The sequence below is a fragment of the Prunus dulcis genome, chromosome 6, assembly GCF_902201215.1.
Source record: "Prunus dulcis chromosome 6, ALMONDv2, whole genome shotgun sequence".
NCBI lineage: Eukaryota > Viridiplantae > Streptophyta > Magnoliopsida > Rosales > Rosaceae > Prunus > Prunus dulcis.
The window spans coordinates 10,687,721-10,708,436 of record NC_047655.1 but is presented as its reverse complement, the minus strand read 5'-3'; the positions used below and the strand labels follow the sequence as shown (position 1 = coordinate 10,708,436).

Below are 20,716 nucleotides of genomic sequence, written 5' to 3'. Positions count from 1 at the left end.
ATGCCTTGTCATATTCAAGGCAAGCAAGTGAGGCTATTTGAGGCTTGCCAAGCGAGGCTATTTGAGGCTTGCTAAGTGAAGCCATGTGCGACTTGTCATATTCAAGGCAATCAAGCAAGGCCATTTGAGCTTTGTCGAGCTGGGCTATGTGCCCATGACTTGCCCAAGACATAGTTTAAATAATCGAGATGATTTGCACATTGTTTGTGTGAAACCCCCTCCCCTTGTAATTTAGATATCACTTGTAATTTATTTTCATTTTTTGGAAAAAAATCACTTTTGGTCCCCGTGGTTTCAATTTGGTCCTTTATGGGAACAAATATTTCTGCAATCAATCATGAGGCACCACGTGGACAATAAAAATATTCCTTAGGTTAATAATTATGCTCCATTTAATTGGCCAATTATTTAGACCAAAAATAGGGATATCTCCACAAATTAGAGATTTGATTCTCATCAAAATCCCTAATTGATACAATCTCTCCATTTAAGGGAAAAAATTATTCCCTTCCATATAGGAATTATTCTTTGACAAACCCTAAAAAGCAAAAGCACTAAAAATACATGGCTACACCACATGCATGAGGTAATTCTAAACTCACACTTTAAATCCTAGTCGAAATCTCTCTCTCTCTCTCTCTCTCTCTCTCTCTCTCCCCCTCCCCTCACGGCTCCGATCACTGTCACAGCTCTGATCACCACACACGGCTACAGCCACCTAGTTCTCTCGTACCCTAGAGAAAACTCCAACCTTTTTGTTACCTCCGCATCTTTTACAATACCATTTAACTAACTTAGGCATCGGAGGGCCTTTGGCCAACACCTTCCAAGTGTGGTCTATTAACTCCAATATTTTCCACAGGGATCGAGGAAGAAGAGAGAGAAGGAAGCTCGAAAGGTAAGGAATCTCTTGCTAACATTCTTCCATGAAAAATTTGCTCAAACATTTTAGTACCTTCATTGAGAATAATGAAATATACTCAAAGCATTGCTCTCGAATCAAAGGAATTTGTTTCCTCCTATTCATCACTCAACCGAAGCCTTCCAAACAACCATAGTTGAAAGCAAGATTACTGGGACAAGTCAATCTGTGACAGATTCTAGCTTCCACGACGTCGCGGCATTGAGGGAGCCACCACTTTTTGTCACATCCCGAGATCGGCTCCGCCGTAGCACGATATTGTCCATTTTGGCCCCCCTCTCTACCCTCATGATTTTGTTTCTGGGAACTCACGAGCAACTTCCCAGTGGGTCACCCATCCTGGGATTGCTCTAGCCTAAAATCGCTTAACTTCGGAGTTCCTATGACTCCAAAGCCAGTGAGCTCCCAAAAGGCCTCATGCTAGATGGAGGTGGGCATTACCTCATCTCCATTGATCAATGTGGGATGTTACAATCCACCCCCTTTAGGGGCCTGAAGTCCTCGTCGGCGCACTTGCACCACATGACAGAGTGGCTTTGATACCAAATCGTCACATCCCGGGATCGACTCTATCGTAGCACGATATTGTACACTTTGGGCCCTTCTCTCTGCCTTCACGGTTTTGTTTCTAGGAACTCACGAGCAACTTCCAATGGGTCACTAACTTCAGAATTCCCATGACTCCGAAGCTAGTGAGCTCCCAAAAGGCCTCGTGCTAGATGGAGGTGGGCATGTATATATAAGGCACATCACCCCATCTCCGTTGGTCAATATGGGATGTTACACTTTCTGCTACCGAGGCCACGACCCAAAATCCCAGCACTGTGGCTGTTGTCAAGGCCTTGGGCGCTACTGCTACTCCTCATCTCGGCCTCATGGCCGAGAGCACTCTTCAGGCACATGCCACCGTGCCTCTTCACGGTTCCGAGCCTAGCATCACCATGCAGCCGCACGGACAAATTGCCGGGTCTAGCAGCCACCACCCTTTCAGTTTCACGCCTAGATCCGAGGTCTACCATCATGGCTCTACTGCGACACATGGTGGAACCTCCCATCATGAAATCGCCATCGACTACGGCCCAATCTTGGAACAAGTACATCTATTCCATCCTTTTTCGTTGTGCTTAACATTCTCTCATGCGTACACCTCCAACGAAACTAGCCCGCGTGCAATTGGGCTCCACACAATTCTCTCATATAGATCAAAGCAGTTAAGCAGACCTCAGCCTTAAAGTCGACTAGCTGGCTCAAAGAGTAGACGACCAAAACAATTTGGTTGGATTGTTCCTTAGACAGACCAATTTGGTTAAAGACCTTGGCCCTGGATCCTATGGCGAAGAGAGAAGGATGGACTGACGCATTGGCAGGCAGGTTGAGAGGTCCCAAGCAGGTCGAGTAGGAACCAGCAGGCCGAGTAGGTATCAGCAAGCAAGAAGGAGGACATGAGCATGTTACCCAGCATGCTAGCATGTCATAAGCATTCACAAGCTCCAGTCAAAGTAGTCGAGCTTCCGTACTGTAACGACCCAGTCCTAAATAAATTGGTAAATATTATTTTATTCAGATAAAAGACCATTTTTGCCCCTAGAATATTTTATTAGGTTTAAACTTGACTTTTTGACCAGGAAAGAATTTGGGAATTTCGATTGTACCGTTGCGAAGAGAACGGCGAGATGAGTCTGTAGACACGTAGTGGGCTCGAATCAGAGTTGTAACGAAAAAGATATGATCAAAATACCCTCAGTGGCACAATCGTAAATATTACGGAAAGGGTTCATAAAATCGAATTTCTCTCTCTCTCTCTCTCTCTCTCTCTCTCTCTCTCTCTCTCTCTCTCTCTCTCTCTCTCTCTTCGATTCATGGCCTTCCCGCCGACCACGGCCGGACATGAGACCGGTCACGTTTGAACCGGCTCGACGTCCCGGTCACGCCGCACCCAAAATCCCGAAAACCCCAAATTTCGGCCACGGTTTCGACTGGTTTGAATCAGGTTTTTCCCATCATTGCGCCTCCGCCTCCGCCGCTCAATCCCGGTGAAGTAGGTATGGTTCCTCACATATTTTCCGAGCTCTAGCTGCCTATTGGATATGATTGGATTGATTTTTCGTCTAGGATCTTGATTTTGAAACCTAGATTTTGGCTGGATTTCAAAGTGAAATTCCAGCCGGTTGTCGTCCAAATTGGACCTCCTCGTAGTTTAATAAAATGCTCCACTCGTCGAGTAAGACCTATAACCGGGAGGGTAGCCTATGATTTTGAGATTTTCCGGCGATGCATAATCGCTTTGGACACCCACACGCTGTCGACTCGTGTGATGGCGAGTGGGCACTAAAAAAAAAGGGGCATTGTGTCCCGATGAGATCCCCTTGTTGTCTCGAGCGCGTAGGTGTGCTCGGATTTTAATTTGGATTCAATTTGAGTCTCGAACAGATATCGCATATTGTGCGTTATCTGGGTTAGATAGGTTTGAACCGTTGGATAGTCTTAAATTTAAAATATGATAAGCTAGACATCCTTAGGATCGTGTAGGATTTGACGGATTATAAGACAGAGTCCTGGATACTCCGTAAATGTCAACCCTAGGGCTAGGTTCATAGTAACCGTCCAATCGTGCAATCGTGAGCGATCCGACCGTTCGATCCGGACCAAACTTGTAGGACGTGTATCCTAAACCCTGTGGAAACCATAGGGACTTTCAGATAGTAATACGGAGGTCGTGGGCCCCGTGGACCCATTTAACTAAGTTTGGGTACTTTGACCCTTAGTTGACCATAAGTCTTTCGAGGTAGTTTTACTTTCCTAGGATGATTATAATGACCTAGTGACAGATCTTGAGCGTTGTTAAGTTATGTTGATTATGTGGAATTAGGATATTAATTTATTATTTTAAATCGGGGGATTATGGGATGCTATATTATGGTTGAGGTTTATGCAATATTGAAAATTAATATATATATATATATATATATTATAAATATATAAAGATGTTTAATTTATTATTTTCACGTGGCATAAGATTTTCTAGAGTTGAGACAGACCTCATACTTGGCGTTGGATGTTTCGGCGTATGGGGAGATTTTATGATTGTTAGGTCACACGTGGGGTAGGATTTTCCAGCATGCTGACAGACCCTATACGTGGCGTTGAATGTTCCGGCGTATGGGGAGATTATGTGATTGTTAGGTCCCACGTGGCGTAGGATTTTTCAGTGTGAGGACAGACCCCATACGTGGCGTTGGATTTTCCGGCGTATGGGGAGATTATGTGATTAATAGGGAGATGAATAAAGGTATTGTAAGTGGTTGGAATCGGGACTTCGTGGAAAGAACTGCGTGTGGCTTGATCCCTTAGTAAGGGTACGTAGGCAGCCTAGGGTAGTGCCTAGGTGCAGCCACAGACTAAATGTTATTTATGTTGTTCTATTGAGATTGGTTCTGAGCTCGTCGTTGATCCTGAAATTTGGGTGAGATCGAGATGTGATTGTGTTAGGAGGTTAAAACCTCATATTTTGGATATTTGGGAAGTTATTTTATATTGATTATAGTTCGCATTCATAAATTGTATGAATTCATTATTGGCATTGTTTAGAGTTTGTTAGTGGTTTCGCTTCGGATTATATAAAGGCCGGAGGCCGTCTATGTGAATTGCATATTGTTATATTGTGCGTGGTGCCTGTTGGGATATTAAATTGTGAATTTTGTGCATGTTGAAATTTGGGGAATGTTCAATTTACAGGGGAGACTCTGCCGAAATTTCGGTACAAAGTCTCATGCCCTTATTCCTTTTTGGGAAAAAAGATATAGTTTTAGAAATGGACCCGACATCTAGGTGATGTCAAAAATTCCACAGGATTCATCTTGGGTATCGAGGAATTCGGGGCGGGTCCTGTCACGTATGATATTAGGTCCAAGAACCAACGTACACGAAAGGTTGGGTCCATGGACCGATGTTCATGCCCGCCTGGGCCCGCAAGGTAGCATTGATGCGAGGTTAGGCCTTCAAGGAGGTCAACCTTAAGATCCTTCTCCAGAAGTACACGAAGAAAGACGCTCTTCGGCCAGCTCTGTTGGAGCTAGTACATGGCCATAAGCCACGAGGATTCATTCGCAAGCTCAGTCCACTAGTACGCCACACAAGTAGAACAGCTGAGGAGATTAACCCTCTAGAGTCAACGAGGAAGTCAATCAGCAATGCCCACGTCAGAGGAGAAATCGACGTGAACCACAATCATTGCGAGTGCATTGCGAGTAGAGGACGTCGAGTAGCTTGTGAATTACCGACTCCGATATCTCAAGGTCGGAGAAGACATGGAGGATACTCTGCATAATGAGGTAGATCAAGTAAACTCCTCTTCATTCACCAATGAGATCGAGTACGTAGCTCCCCCAAAACGATTCTCAACACTGTCCTTCACACCATTCAAACAGGATTCCGATCCCGAGAGCCATCTGAAGCATTTCAAAAGTGTCATGATTCTCTACAAGTTCGAGGATGCGCTGATGTGCAAGGTGTTTGCAATGACCTTGCGTGGAGCAACCCAAGATTGGTTTCATACTATACCTTCCAGGTCGATCAGGAGCTTTCGAGAGCTAGTGCTAGTCTTTACTAAAGAGTACACCTCCTATAGGACAATCAAGAAAAACCCTAACCATCTGTTCAACTTGCACAATAAGCACGATGAGTCTCTCTGAGACTAAAACGAGCTCGAGCTAGTGGTTGGGGCTGCTGACGTCAGCGATGACGTTAGCAAAGAAATATTTTATAAAAATAATTGAAAAAAAAAACAAAATTTTCAGAATTTTTTTAAAATAAATACCTAGCCATATTCTTCACTTCCCACATCAAAACTCTATACACATTCCTCTCCTCATATCTCATGTGAATAATGGTTATCCTCGAGTTGCCATGGCAATGAGTGGAAACACAACAAGCCTTTTGCAAGGGCTGTTATTATTCATATGAATAGTGACCGCCCTACCCTTTTTTATTTTGCTTTTCCATCTATTGTCATGGCAAGTAAAGAAAAATATTATTCACATAAGATATAAGGAGAGGAATTTATATGGAGTTTTGGTGTGAGAAGTAAAGAATATGACTATGTATTTATAAATAAAAGAATTCTGAATTTTTTGTTTTTATTTTTTAGGATATTTAAATTGGTCTCTCAATACCCAGGCAGTAGCCTAGGCTGATGAAGCCCACACCTTGCCAGGGCTGGCCTTCACTGCTGGAGTTGGTTTTTGAGGGCTGGGGGCCTTCTGCCCGCGCTAGCCTGCACAAGTGGAAGTGCTTTCAGGGGTTTCCGTGTAATAAATGAAAATTGCAGGGTGTTGTTGAAATTACATCGAACCAAAATACTCCCAGTGAAATTGACACCTCCACTTCAACCCCGAGTCCCTTTCATCCTCGTATAAAAACCGAGCTTTTTAGTCGAGCCTCCCTCCTTGCCTCCTTGCGAACCGAAATACTCAGTCTTTCGCTCGCATAGTCTCTCAGTCTCTCGTCTGCTTGACGCCATGGTAAGCATATCGATTCTAATCCCACCCTTCTCTTTTTTCTTGTAAATTTTGACCGATTTTTCCCTGTATAAAAGCTTCAGACTTTAGTTTATGTGATGCTCGGTTTGATGCCGAGAAAATATACGAAACCAGTATTTGTTACAATTTCCTCATGTGTCTATGGAAGATTATAGTTTTGTTTTCCTTGAAATGTCCATACCTATATATATGTTCTATATTTAATTCATCAAAAAAAAAAAAAAGGCTGCCTGTTCTGTTTCACACCTTATTTGCAGTGGAAATCGTAATATTGGGATCAATCTGGAAATAAAGCATCAAATTTTTTTGGGATGAAAAATTTCCTTTTGCCTGGTTTTGTGTTATATGATAGTGGGACTTAGATTCCATTGTTCATTTTGCATATATGTGTCTTTAATAGAGTGGCCATTGACCGGTTGTTTGAGACGAACATGTTTCTTTTTATTTAGTTCTATCCTATAGAAGAAAATAAATTGGTTCTCATGTCAGCCATATAGCTAAACATTCTTTGATTTATATTTTTGTGTTGACAGAAAATCTGAGTTAAATAGATCTAAGAATCCTAACCTTTCCTGTTTTATACTTTGGGTACGGGTTCTCGCAGTCGTCCAGGAGGAAGCAAAGGGAACCAAAGGAAGAAAATGTGACCCTTGGACCTGCTTTACGGGACGGAGAACATGCATTTGGTGTGGCTCACATTTTTGCATCATTTAATGATACTTTCATTGTAAGTATCAGTATTCTTATCTGTGTTTAAAACTACAGATCCATCCTCTATTGTCTTTGAGTTGGACTGAATAATTTCTCTCTTTAATGGCTGCAGCATGTGACTGATTTGTCTGGAAGAGAAACCCTCGTTCGCATTACTGGTATGTTTGATATCATTTCTGATTGCTGTAGTTAAATAAGATTCCATAGTTTCTAATCATACTATTCTTTCTTGAGTATATCTGCTTGGCCTGTTCATAATACATTTTAGTTCTTTTGTATTTGTTGTCTTCTTTAAGTTTAGATACTCATCTGAGTATCAAACGTGGTGTGTTTGTAGAACCAGTAACATCCAATTCAAAACGCATATGCTTGTGACTGGACCTTGTCTAATGGGGCATACTCAGCGCCAGTTATACTGGTGAAACTGTTTCTTGGATACTTAAATGTCAATGTCACTCTAAAGACACTTTGGTTTCCATAGTCTTGTCTGCCAAAATTAGTCTTGAGAAATTCTGAAGCATATGATTGGCTTGCAGTGTACTTTGTCTAAAGGTGGTTCTAGTTGGTATTTTATCCTAGTCCAAATGGTCTTGGACAATAGAGTATACTAGGAATGCAATTCACTCTGCTGGTTCCAGTTTGATGTGTATATTTGACATGGCTGTTTTTGTCATTTTCTTTTAAGTTTTAATTTATATAAATCTTCTCACTTTGTCTGGGGATCTACATTTTTCCTTTGATTAATTGGCGTTGGATGTTAACCTCAGTAGCTGTATCTGAAGTCCAAATTCTAACAAAAAAGCTAAAATGTAGGTGGTATGAAGGTAAAGGCTGATAGAGACGAGTCTTCACCATATGCGGCCATGCTTGCAGCACAGGATGTGTCTCAGAGATGCAAGGTCTTCCTCATATCCCAGTAAATACGTTAATGATTAAAACTGAAAACTATTGCCTGGCTAATTAGGTTGTGGTTGATTTGCAACCAAATGATGTATATCTCAATGTTTGTTCTGTATGATGAATTTTACTTTCAATGCTGAACAGGAACTAGGAATTACTGCTCTTCATATTAAGCTCCGTGCCACTGGCGGCAACAAAACCAAGACACCTGGTCCTGGTGCTCAGTCTGCACTACGGGCTCTTGCTCGTTCAGGAATGAGAATTGGCCGCATTGGTAAGCCTTTTTTTTTTTCTTTTTTTTTTTAAAAAAAAAATTTTCAGATCACTATGCGTGAAACAATATCAAAGGAATGCAATTTCTGAAGTTGTCATCATTCCTATCCTCGTCACACTTCTACACTGGGTGACTTGGTGGAAATTTTTGTAGTCAAATACAGTAATTTATCAATGGAACCTACAATGAGATCATTTTTAAAGCCTTTTTTTTTTTTTTTTTGGGCTGGTGGTCTTGAATCGTACACTCTTTCTGTTTCCCAGAGGATGTGACTCCAATCCCAACTGACAGCACCCGAAGAAAGGGTGGTAGAAGAGGTAGAAGATTGTAAGCTGGCTTGGAGATATTTCACTTCCGATCTTTCCGTCTTCAATTTTGGAAGTTTGATGTAGTTCTTATAGGTGTGTTGATGTAGTTCTTAGAGGTGTTAGCTTTGAAGAACTGGAACATTTTGTAGTATTTGGAATTGGCCTTGCTGACTATGCTTTACATTAAGATTTTTTTTTTTTTTGAGGGAATGATTTACATTAATTATGAAGGTATTCTTTCTAGTTTGTTTTATAGTGTAGTTATGGTTGATGTCCAATTTGATGTATTTATCCTAACAATTTAAATAAATTGAGGATTTTAGTAAGTAGAAAAGAGTGTAATAATGAAGTTGACAATAAATAAAGACACATTGTAATACAGGTTGATGAAAACCCCTTCCAACATTACAAGGGCAATTATTCAAAGCAAATTAGTAAGTAAAACAAAAACGCAAGAACGAAATAAAAATGCTAGAACAAATACGTTCACCATTCTCATGACTTGGCAGCAAGACCAGCCTTGAGCTTTTGAATGGTGGCTACATCAGTCTTAAAAGAAATAGCCAAGACATTGTCATCGATCCCGGTGGTAAACAGAGTGTTGGGGAGTGATACAGTTCCTGCATTTGCACTTCCAAAAGCAGAAATTGCTAGTGCTGGGTTTTGTGCATCAGCATTGTACTGGAAGTGCACAAGTCCCTTGGGGAACACAAACAGATCACCTGATTGAAGAGTCTGTGTAAAGAGGTTGTTTTTTGTGTCAATGAAACCCACTTCAAGGGTACCATCAACAAGGAAAAGGAGCTCAGCGGAACGAGGATGAGTGTGTGGTGGGTTAGTAGTGCCAGATGGGAATTCGAGAACGGCACAGGAAACACTCTGTCCATCAAGAGCAGGGAACTCAGCCAAGGTTGCCTTCAATACCTTGAAGGTTGTGGGAGGGCCGCCTCCAACAAGAACACGAAAGCCGGTGTATGTGAAGAAGTTTGCATCTACTGTTCCATTTGCAGGCAGTAGGAAATCAGAAATAATGTCCGGGTCTCCGGCCGTTGCCATTTGAACAGTGGCAAATGAAGCAAACAGTAGTGAGAAGAATTTGAGGCTGGAAGTTCTTGAGGCCATGGTTGGAAAAACTTGATTAATCTGTGAAGTATGCTATGATATTGCACTATGGCTATAATGCTTGAGATGTTCGCGGGTCTTTAAGGGCACTATTTATGGACAAGGTAAATAGATTTTTTGTATTCTTGCTGCAGGCCTATCTGATGTAAATGCAGATGAAGATTACAATGTTTCTTCTTGTAGTTGTTCTACAGTTGTTTGTTTGTCATTTCCTGGAAAATGTCATACCAAAAAAGCATAAGAACATTTACTCATATACATCGCCACAAAATACTAAAACCAAATTATAAGCTGGAATTTGATAACCAAGGCTCGATCAAGTTATTTCTAAGAGATTTTACCTTTAACATTAAAAACTAAAGAGCCAGACAAAAGTCTTGAAGACAAACAAGTTAAGACCTCCACCGAAACTTCTGAATTAAACATTTTATATAGCTAATTAGAAATATAGAATGGAGTAAAACAACACAACATAATCTGTCTTTGTAATATTTAAGTTCCATGACTATTAATTGCTGATTGGCAAGATATCGTTAAGCTCCCTTGTTTCTCCCAACATGTTTCAAGTTTAAACCATTAATGAGCAAGAATTCCATCTCTGGTGTGGGATACTCTCAAAAATAGAGACGTATGCAGCCTTCGGCTTGTTCATCCTGGGACCTTTATCAATTTGATTTTTCATGAGACCGAGGAGCTGTAGGCATCATTGCATTACCATGCACAGGTATAGACCATAAAAAAAGTAGCACCATAATCACAAGTTGATCACCATATGAAAGGTTATGAGAATGCAGCTTCCAAATGATATCAAGCCAATTTTGAGTCAACCAGAGGTGGGATTTGATGCATTGTCAATGTATAAACTATTTGAAAAGTCAAAGTAAAATCAACTCAAGCCTAGCTAATTAACTTCACCATAGTGTCCTAGAAAGTTTCTTAGATTGCATTATCCAAGTTTTATGTGCCAAAATCCAAATGACTCTTTATAATCCAGAGTCAACATTCCAAAAGAAAGTGAGGTTTTTCTTCTCAAAATAAACCACCATTAGTGGAAGTGTGATTACATGGTTGACAATAAATGAATTGTGACAAAACAATATAAATATAATACACCTACATGAAATACCCTTTCAACAGCGGTAATTATTAAAACGGAGTTGAAAAACAAAATGAATGATAATAGAACAAAAGAACGAAGAACGAAGCATTAAGCTGCTGGACTGGCTATCAAATCTATCCTCATGGCTTGGGAGCAAGACCAGCCTTGAGCTTTTGGATGGTGGCTACATCAGTCTTGAAGGATATGGCCAAGACATTGTCGTCAATACCGGTGGTGAACAAGGTGCTGGGAATGGATACAAGTCCAGCATTTGCACTTCCAAAGGCAGAAATTGCTAGAGCTGGCTTTTGTGAATCAGCATTGTACTGAAAGTGCACAAGTCCCTTGGGAAACACAAACAGATCACCCACCTGAAGCGTCTGCGTAAAGAGGTTGTTTTTGGTGTCAACAAAGCCCACTTGAAGGGAACCCTGAATAAGGAAAAGCAGCTCAGCCGAGCGCGGATGAGTGTGTGGGGGGTTGGTTGTGCCAGAAGGGAATTGAAGGACAGCGTAGGAAACCCTCTGCCCATTAAGAGCAGGGAACTCTGCCAAGCTTGCCTTCAATACCTTGAAGGCTGTGGGAGGAGCACCTCCAACAAGAACACGAAAGCCAGTGTATGTGAAGAAGTTTCCATCTACTGTTCCATTTTGAGGAACTACGAAGTCAGTAAGAATGTCCGGGTCTCCTGCCATTGCCATTTGAAAAAAGGCAAATGAAGAAATTAGTAGTGAGAAGAACTTTAGGGTGGAAGTTCTTGAGGCCATGGTTTGAGAACAAGAAGTAGTTTGTAGGAATGTGATATTGGTATGGTAGGATGCTTGGTAGTTGGATGAGATGTTTGGCTTCTACAAGGGCGCTATTTATAGGGTGGGGATTGTCAAATCTAAAGGAAAGACATTGATGTTGGAATATATTATTGGTGCAGGCCTCTATCTGATGTTTAACTGGAAATGAAAACTACAATTACTTTCTTGTTGGGGTCGCAGTTTTCCAACTTTTGCTTATATATTTAACAGCCGTTTTACAGCCGTTTTACAGCCGTTTTACAAAGGAGACGCGTGCGTATAGCAGGACCAGATTGCCCTCAAAATACAAAGCGTGTGCACCTCACTTGACTTTTTTAACGGCAAATTGAATGAAATAGCCTCAAATTTAACGGTAGGTGCAAGATTGACAGGAGTTCGAGTGCTAAATTAATTGAAAAAATAATCACGGGGTTAAGTTTGAAAAGCATTATAGTTCAGGAGCTAAAACGGCAAAATTTGCACTTTTGCCCATATTTGTGCATGAGTGAGGTGATGAGCCCGAATTATGTCCAAGCAATCTTAACTGCCAAGGAATTGGATTCCTACTCAAATTAGGGTAGAAGATGACGATGATGTAATTGTAAATTGTAATCAATCTGAGAAGAAAATAGAAGAGTCCTCGCTACAATTATCACAACTGATAACAACTGATCACATTGGCCCCAATACCGATTCAAAACAGATTTCAATAGGAATTCCTGGGAATTTCGATTGACAACTTCTGCCACCATTACTTTTGAAGATTGCTCTGCCATACCCTTTTGTTGGTATGATTGACGATCAATTCGTATTGCAATTCTTGTTTTCATGCTATAATCAGTGGGTCCAAATTACTCTTCGGCCCGAGTAATCTTTTAATATTCCTTATTTACCTTTGCTTTGCTTTATTTTTATGCTATTTAGCTTTTCCATAATGAGACTTCTTGTTATTATCTTTATAATAGTGATTCGAACTGGATTGTGTGTGAAGTTAATTCAATCTTGTTATCTTGCTTTGCTTTTTTTTTTTTTTTTATTTGATTCAAACTATAAATTATGAAGTCATTTATCATTCAAGGCATATAAAAGAACCAATTTGAGTAAGTTCCTCACTCAGAGCACAATAGTTTAATTGGGAGTAAGGTTACTTAAGGCGCAAGTTATCGTTCGTTCATCAACTTAGGGTATGTTATTAATTAACAATCAAACGCATTAAAATTTAATATGAGTAAGTTGGTAACACCATGTGGTAGTGTGACTATCACACCAAAATATTACCCATGAAAGTGAGAGTGGTGCTATACACATGCTGTATGTAAGAATTTGTCATAATAATCTCCTCCTTGCCCACATTTGTTCTGAAATTAACCACAACTAGAGAAAATTCTGATAATATAAATAATTGACAAGATGAATTGTGACAAACAATGTAAACAGGTTGTGGGATACCCTTTCAACACATTATGGATAATTATTAAAAGCAAATAAGATAACAGAAATCTGAAGACATTAAACTACTGGTTATGATTTTTTCCTCATGGCTTGGGAGCAAGACCGGCCTTGAGCTTTTGAATGGTGGCTACATCAGTCTTGAAGGAGATAGCCAAGACATTGTCATCGATGCCGGTGGTGAAGAGAGTGTTGGGGAGTGATACAGTGCCTGCATTTGCACTTCCAAAGGCAGAAACTGCTAGAGCTGGGTTTTCTGCATCAGCATTGTACTGGAAGTGCACAAGTCCCTTGGGAAACACAAACAAATCACCTGCTTGAAGAGTTTGTGTAAAAAGGTTGTTTTTTGTATCAATGAAACCAACTTCAAGGGTACCATCAATGAGGAAAAGGAGCTCAGCAGATCGAGGATGAGTGTGTGGTGGATTAGTAGTGCCAGATGGGAATTCGAGGACAGCATATGAAACACTCTGCCCATCAAGAGCAGGGAACTCAGCCAAGGTTGCCTTCAATACCTTGAAGGCAGTTGGAGGGCCGCCTCCAACAAGAACACGAAAGCCGGTGTAAGTGAAGAAGTTTCCATCTACTGTTCCATTTGGAGGAGCAATGAAGTCAGTAATTATGTCCGGGTCTCCAGCAGTCGCCATCTGAACAATGGCAATCGAACAGATTAGTAGTGAGAAGAATTTGAGGGTGGAAGTTCTTGAGGCCATGGTTGGGAAGAAATGTGATTCGATATCGCTATGGTGTTATGTAGTTGGATGGGATTTTAGGGCTTCACCAACTGCGCTATTTATGGAGTGCAGATTGTATGAAACCCAAGGGAAAAACATTGGTGTTGGAATATATTGTTGCTGCAGGCCTTTCTGATGTTAACTGGAGATGAAGATTACAATGATAACCTTGCTATAGCTGCAGTTTTACAGTTGTTAATTTGTAGTTTTTCTTGGAAAAGATATATACGAAGAATATTACAACTTTTGCTTATGTTCTCCAACAGTTGGTATTAAAATGAAATATAATAAAGTATATTCTTTGACCCTTTTTGGATGTTCATCTATTCTTTCGAGAGCAAAGGATATATTCCTGTTATTGGCAACAATAAAAGGTACAATGTCAGCTCCAGCGTAACTTGAAATTTGTCTTATGGCCAAACTATAGAGCGGGAGCTTGTATATAGATCAAAATTAGCCGTTTCTTATTGTCTTCTCGTTGTTCTTAATTACAAAATGCAGAACAAAAATGCGCAATGGCACTCATGTATTAGCAGTGGAACCACTGTTTACTGCGCCACACGTGTATCAAATTTTACAATGGGTCACGTGGATGTCACATACTGAGTAAAGATCTAGCACACTGCTAATTCATCCAACACCAATATCAAGTGTGTGGTTTTATCACGAAAGACCTCGGTGATATCAATAGTACTAACCAATCACCTTCTCTCTTTTTTGTCAATTTTCCCACCTGACATTTTTACATTCTTCACTTCATTGCTGGTGCTAGTCGTTTCATCCTTTTCTTATTGTCTCATTGCCGAAAAAAGTTTGATACGAAAATGAATGACAAACTCCAACTCCAATAGTAGTGTTAAGTGTAAATTGCAGGGCAAGAAAAGCTGCATGAGTTCCTAATTTCTCCCTACTCCCAACTTAATTAACCATGGCCTGCCCCAATTCAGTAGAGAAGCCATTTCCCTCATGTTTTGTGAAGCTAACTTTGTTGCTGATGCTTGTCATTGGCTGAATGGTTTGTCTTCATGCTAATAGACTCTTGTTTGATGTCTGAAACTCTGTCTCCAAATTATTTTTTGTAAAGAAACTATTAGACAGTGCTATAAAAAAAATTATGGAGCAATTTAATTTCATTATTGACATTATACAATTAATGTTTATCTACACCTTCGCACCCTTACCCCCAATTTTTTTTTTTTTTGCTTTTTTTTTTTTGGGGAGATTCACATACCCAATATAAGCACCCAAATTATTAAAAAATAAAAAATCCTATATAAAATGAACTTTAGAAACACACCCAAAACCCAGTTACAACATAACAAAGAGTCTTTTAACTTCTTATAAATTATAAAACTGCTATCAATTTCTTAAAACTGCTATCAATTTCTTAAAACAAGCTCAACCCCAAAAACCCCAAAACCTCAACAACAACAAAAAAACTCAAAACACTCAATAAGGCATCAAAGTAATTTAATAATAAAAATTAAATTCAATAAGGCCAGTTGTCATTTTTTGGATTTTTTTTTTTTGGTTTATTTATATAAATTAAATAGTGTAGGGTTTATCCATATCATTAGTGCTAAGAATGGGTTATATGACTAAATATCTCTGTTTTTTTTTGTACAAGTGATAGTTTAAACTATAAGGGACACAAAAAACAACCAAGCTGCCATGGGGTTCGAACTTGAGACCTCTGATTTGCAAGTCAAGACATTTTACCACTAGGCTAGACCCGTTGACCCCCATTTTTCCTTTTTACATCAGAATGTACGTAGTGCCAAATTCCAGATGATTATATAAATAAAAATTGAGACGTCTCACAATAGAAAAGAAAGTGAGGCTCTTTTGTACCCCAATTAACTACCATGATACAACCAAAGGAGAGTCTTATTATATATAGCTTGACAACAATGAAAAATGTAATAAAGGTTGATGGCATACCCTTTTGACACATTAAGGGTAATTATTCAAACCATTTTGTTGTTTAACAAACAAAGGAAAAACCTGAAGCACCAACATATTAAATTACTGGTTAATGGATAGCAATTATATCCTCATGGCTTGGCAGCAAGACCAGCCTTGAGCTTTTGAATGGTGGCTACATCAGTCTTGAAGGAGATAGCCAAGACATTGTCGTCAATGCCGGTGGCGAACAAAGTGCTGGGGATTGATACTGTTCCTGCATTTGCACTTCCAAAGGCTGAAATTGCTAGAGCCGGGTTTTGTGAATCAGCATTGAACTGGAAGTGGGCAAGTCCCTTAGGAAACACAAACAAATCACCTGCTTGCAGAGTCTGGGTAAAGAGGTTGTTTTTCGTGTCAACAAAACCGACTTCAAGCGTACCACCAACAAGGAAAAGGAGCTCAGCAGAGCGAGGATGAGTGTGCGGTGGGTTAGTAGTGCCGGATGGGAATTGAAGGACGGCATAAGAAACACTTTGCCCATTAAGAGAAGGGAACTCAGCCAAGGTTGCCTTCAATACCTTGAAAGCTGTGGGAGGAGGGCCTCCTCCAACAAGAACACGAAAGCCAGTGTATGTGAAGAAGTTTCCATCTACTGTTCCATTTGGAGGAGCAATGAAGTCAGTAATTATGTCCGGGTCTCCAGCAGTCGCCATCTGAACAATGGCAATCGAACAGATTAGTAGTGACAACAATTTGAGGGTGGAAGTTCTTGAGGCCATGGTTGGGAAGAAATGTGATTCGGTATCGCTATGGTGTTAGGTAGTTGGATGGGATTTTAGGGCTTCACCAACTAAGCTATTTATGGGGTGCAGATTGTATGAAACCCAAGGGAAAAACATTGGTGTTGGAATATATTGTTGCTGCAGGCCTTTCTGATGTTAACTGGAGATGAAGATTACAATGATAACCTTGCTGTAGCTGCAGTTTTACAGTTGTTCATTTGTAGTTTTTCCTGGAAAAGATATATACCAAGAATATTACAACTTTTGCTTATGGTCTCCAACAGTTGGTATTAAAATGAAACATAATAAAGTATATTCTTTGACCCTTTTTGGATGTTCATCTATTCTGTCGAGCAATATAGGCTGGATTCACAACATTCATTGCTGACTATAATTAATTTTCGACAGCAAAGGATATATTCCTGTTCTTGGCAACAATAAAAGGTACAGTGTCAGCTCCAGCGTAACTTGAAATTTGTCTTATGGCCAAACTATAGAGCCGGAGCTTGTATAGATCAAAATTAGCCTTTACTTATTGTTTCTCGTTGTTCTTACAAAATGCAGAACAAAAATAAATAATGGCCCTCATATATGGGCAGTGGAACCACTGCTTAGTGCGTCACACGTGTATCAAATTTTACAATGGATCACGGGGATGTCACATACTAAGTAAAGATCTAGCACACTGCTAATTTATGATCAACACTAATATCAAGTATGTGATTTTACCATAAAAGGCATCGATGATATCAGCATTACTAGTGGAACCAGTCACTTTTTTCTTTTTTTTGTCTAGTTTCCCAACTGACATTTTTACATTCTTCATGACTTCATTGATGGTGCTAGTCGTTTTATCCTTTTCTTATTGTCTCGTTGCCGAAAGATTTTTGCTACAAAAATGAATGCCAAACTCCAACTCCAATAGTAGTGTTGAGTGTAAATTGCAGGGCAAGAAAAACTGCATGACTTCCTAATTTCTCCTTGTGTGCAATAAAGACTTAACTACTCTCCCAACTTAATTAACCATGGCCTGCCCAAATTCAGTAGAGAAGCCATTTCTCTCATGTTTTGTGAAGCCAACTGTGTTGCTGATGCTTGCCATTGGCTGAATGGTTTGCCAAGATGCCATGGGGATTTGAACTTGAGACCTCTCTGGTCTGCAAGTCAAGACATTTGCCACTGGGCTAGACCTCGTTGGCCCCCCATTTTTCCTTTTTACATCAGAATGTAGTGCCAAATTCCAGATGATTGTATAAATAAAAATTGAGATGTCCCACAATAGAAAAGAAAGTGAGGCTCTTTTGTAACCCAATTAACTACCATGATACAATCAAAGGAAAGTCTTATTATATATGGCTTGACAACAAATGAATTGAGACAAACAATGAAAAATGTAATAAAGGTTGATGGCATACCCTTTTTGACACATTAAGGGTAATTATTCAAACCATTTTTTTTGTTTGACAGACAAAGGAAAAACCTGAAGAACAAACATATTAAATTACTGGTTAATGGATTGCAATTATATCCTCATGGCTTGGCAGCAAGACCAGCCTTGAGCTTTTGAATGGTGGATACATCAGTCTTGAAGGAGATAGCCAGGACATTGTCGTCAATGCCAGTGGCGAACAAAGTGCTGGGGATTGATACTGTTCCTGCATTTGCACTTCCAAAGGCTGAAATTGCTAGAGCTGGGTTTTGTGAATCAGCATTGTACTGGAAATGGGCAAGTCCCTTAGGAAACACAAACAGATCACCTGCTTGCAGAGTCTGGGTAAAGAGGTTGTTTTTCGTGTCAACAAAACCGACTTCAAGCCTACCACCAAGAAGGAAAAGGAGCTCAGCAGAGCGAGGATGAGTGTGCGGTGGGTTAGTAGTGCCGGATGGGAATTGAAGGACGGCATAAGAAACACTTTGCCCATTAAGAGAAGGGAACTCAGCCAAGGTTGCCTTCAATACCTTGAAAGCTGTGGGAGGAGGGCCTCCTCCAACAAGAACACGAAAGCCAGTGTATGTGAAGAAGTTTCCATCTACTGTTCCATTTGGAGGAGCAATGAAGTCAGTAATAATGTCCGGGTCTCCAGCGGTCGCCATCTGAACAATGGCAATCGAACAGATTAGTAGTGAGAAGAATTTAAGGGATGAAGTCCTTGAGGCCATGGTTGAGGACTTGATTACTTTTTCAGAAATGTGATATGAAACTGTTGCTAGATATTCGGTATAGGTTGATGAGGTACATAGGCTTCTACAAGGATAGGATTTATAGAGTGGGGTTCAAGTCAAATCTAAGCGAAAGGCAAATGGGAAATGAATATAATCTTGCTGCAGGCCTATGATGTCAATTGGAGATGAAAACAATAATGCTTTGCTTTCTTGTTGTAGTTCCAGTGTTACAGTTGTTGTTTGTTATTTTTCTTTGTTACTTCTCCTGCGATGTTAGATTCACTTTTATACATAAAATACATTGAACTTAATTAGACAATTACACAGATTTTTACATTGCTTAGTTATATAGACTATCTGCATGTGCCTAAGTTCTAGTAATCAGAACATGGTACAGCTGCAGGTACATAAAATATGTACACTACTACAAAAAAGCAAAAAGACGACGGTAAATCACCGTCGTGTATTCGGTTTTTCAATGGTCGTGGAATCCACCGTCATCTTTTCCCTCATAAACCACGACGCTAAATCACCGTCGTTGTTAAAATATACAACGTCATCAACAAATACAAAACGACGTCTTTGTACTGCAAAAAGATCTAAAAAAGCAGTCGAGGATGAGAATAACGACCAACTCTCTAAAAAAACCGTCGTTAAAAAGGAAAAATATGACACATATTAACAGAACAAGGCCGCAAGATAGACATACAACGACGAAAATTAAAATAAGATGCCGTTAAATATCATTTTCACGACAACAAAAAATATGACGTCTTTAAATACATTAGAAGACGGCGTTATTGATTCCTACTACGTCGCCTATATAAAAACAGCCGTCGTAAAATACATTTTCCACTTCGATTTTTCTATAAAAGATGACGTGGAAATAGTTGTCAGTGTCATTATTTACGACGTATGTATTTACAGAGAAGACGTTGAAAAAACTAAACAACGTCGGTTACGAATATATGAAAGTCGTATTACAAAATTTATACGTCCTATTTTCAGAAACAAACAACGACGATAAATATTAGACGTTGTTAAATAAAACAACGTCGAAAACAAATAAAAACAGACGTGTTTAGTCTGCATAAGTTTTAAAAAATAGTCGAGGATGAGAATAGACGACCAACACAAACAAATCACCGTCGTTAAAAAGGAAAAATATGACACATATTAAAAGAACAAGGCCGCAAGATAGACATACAACGACGATAACTAAAACACTACGCCGTTAAATATAATTTTCACGACAAGAAAAAATATGACATCTTTAAATACATGAGAAGACGACGTTATTGAAATCTACTACGTCTCTTATTTACAAACAACCGTCGTGAAATAAATTTTCCACTTCGATTTTTCTAAAAAAGATGACGTGGAAATAGTTGTCAGTGTCATTATTTACGACGTATGTATTTATATAGTTGACGTTGAAATGCGAAACAACGTCGGTGGCATTTATATAGTCGACGTTGTATTTATATGTATTCATTACTCACGACGTACTTATTAATGTAGACGACGTTGAACTTCTAAACAACGTCATTATTTACGACGCATTTATTAAACAACGTCGGTTCCAAATTAATGTTTAGATAATTTATCCCATTTTTTAGACGTCGGTATTATGGGATTGGAGTCGTGTTATTTTGAATTACATGGCGGTTCTTAATCCTTCCCCGACGTGATATCCTGAATAATTGCTTCACAATAGCGTCGTGGTTCTTCATTGTTACGTTGCTTTAAGACGTCGGTAAATATGCTGAATAAATGGTTAACCATAACGTCGTGTTTTATTTGAACAGACGTCGTTTTTTATGCAGAATATAATGATGTAATCTGGATCCAGTATTTTTTGCACTGATTGTTTTGTGGCCAAAACCTGTATAATGAAAGTGAAGAAATCACATTACAATATATTACAAAATTAATGTCATACACTGCCAATTACATAAGCATCATTCAATCCATATATCTTCACACCCACCTCGAATATTTTGACTACCTAACTCACCCACC

General features: G+C 39.6%; 6 protein-coding genes across 6 annotated transcripts; 1 reads left to right on the top strand and 5 right to left on the bottom strand.

The window, feature by feature from the left end:
* Positions 1-6,302: 6,302 nt before the first annotated feature.
* On the top strand, positions 6,303-8,905 carry LOC117631670 (40S ribosomal protein S14). The gene is made up of 6 exons (XM_034364947.1): positions 6,303-6,441; positions 7,064-7,186; positions 7,283-7,328; positions 7,984-8,069; positions 8,215-8,344; positions 8,608-8,905. The coding sequence occupies exons 1-6, from the start codon at positions 6,439-6,441 to the stop codon at positions 8,673-8,675; spliced, it is 456 nt and encodes a 151-aa protein (XP_034220838.1). The 5' UTR covers positions 6,303-6,438; the 3' UTR covers positions 8,676-8,905.
* A 242-nt stretch (positions 8,906-9,147) lies between these two features.
* Positions 9,148-9,774, bottom strand: LOC117632706 (germin-like protein 9-3). Its single transcript, XM_034366257.1, has one exon. The coding sequence runs from the start codon at positions 9,772-9,774 to the stop codon at positions 9,148-9,150; it is 627 nt and encodes a 208-aa protein (XP_034222148.1).
* Positions 9,775-11,013: 1,239 nt separating this feature from the next.
* Positions 11,014-11,640, bottom strand: LOC117632751 (putative germin-like protein 9-2). Its single transcript, XM_034366315.1, has one exon. The coding sequence runs from the start codon at positions 11,638-11,640 to the stop codon at positions 11,014-11,016; it is 627 nt and encodes a 208-aa protein (XP_034222206.1).
* A 1,520-nt stretch (positions 11,641-13,160) lies between these two features.
* LOC117632718 (putative germin-like protein 9-2) lies at positions 13,161-13,968 on the bottom strand. The gene has a single exon (XM_034366274.1). The coding sequence runs from the start codon at positions 13,821-13,823 to the stop codon at positions 13,197-13,199; it is 627 nt and encodes a 208-aa protein (XP_034222165.1). The 5' UTR covers positions 13,824-13,968; the 3' UTR covers positions 13,161-13,196.
* A 1,930-nt stretch (positions 13,969-15,898) lies between these two features.
* LOC117632745 (putative germin-like protein 9-2) lies at positions 15,899-16,528 on the bottom strand. The gene has a single exon (XM_034366308.1). It carries the CDS (start codon positions 16,526-16,528, stop codon positions 15,899-15,901), a length of 630 nt encoding a protein of 209 aa, XP_034222199.1.
* Positions 16,529-18,061: 1,533 nt separating this feature from the next.
* Positions 18,062-18,691, bottom strand: LOC117632746 (putative germin-like protein 9-2). Its single transcript, XM_034366309.1, has one exon. It carries the CDS (start codon positions 18,689-18,691, stop codon positions 18,062-18,064), a length of 630 nt encoding a protein of 209 aa, XP_034222200.1.
* Positions 18,692-20,716: the final 2,025 nt, after the last annotated feature.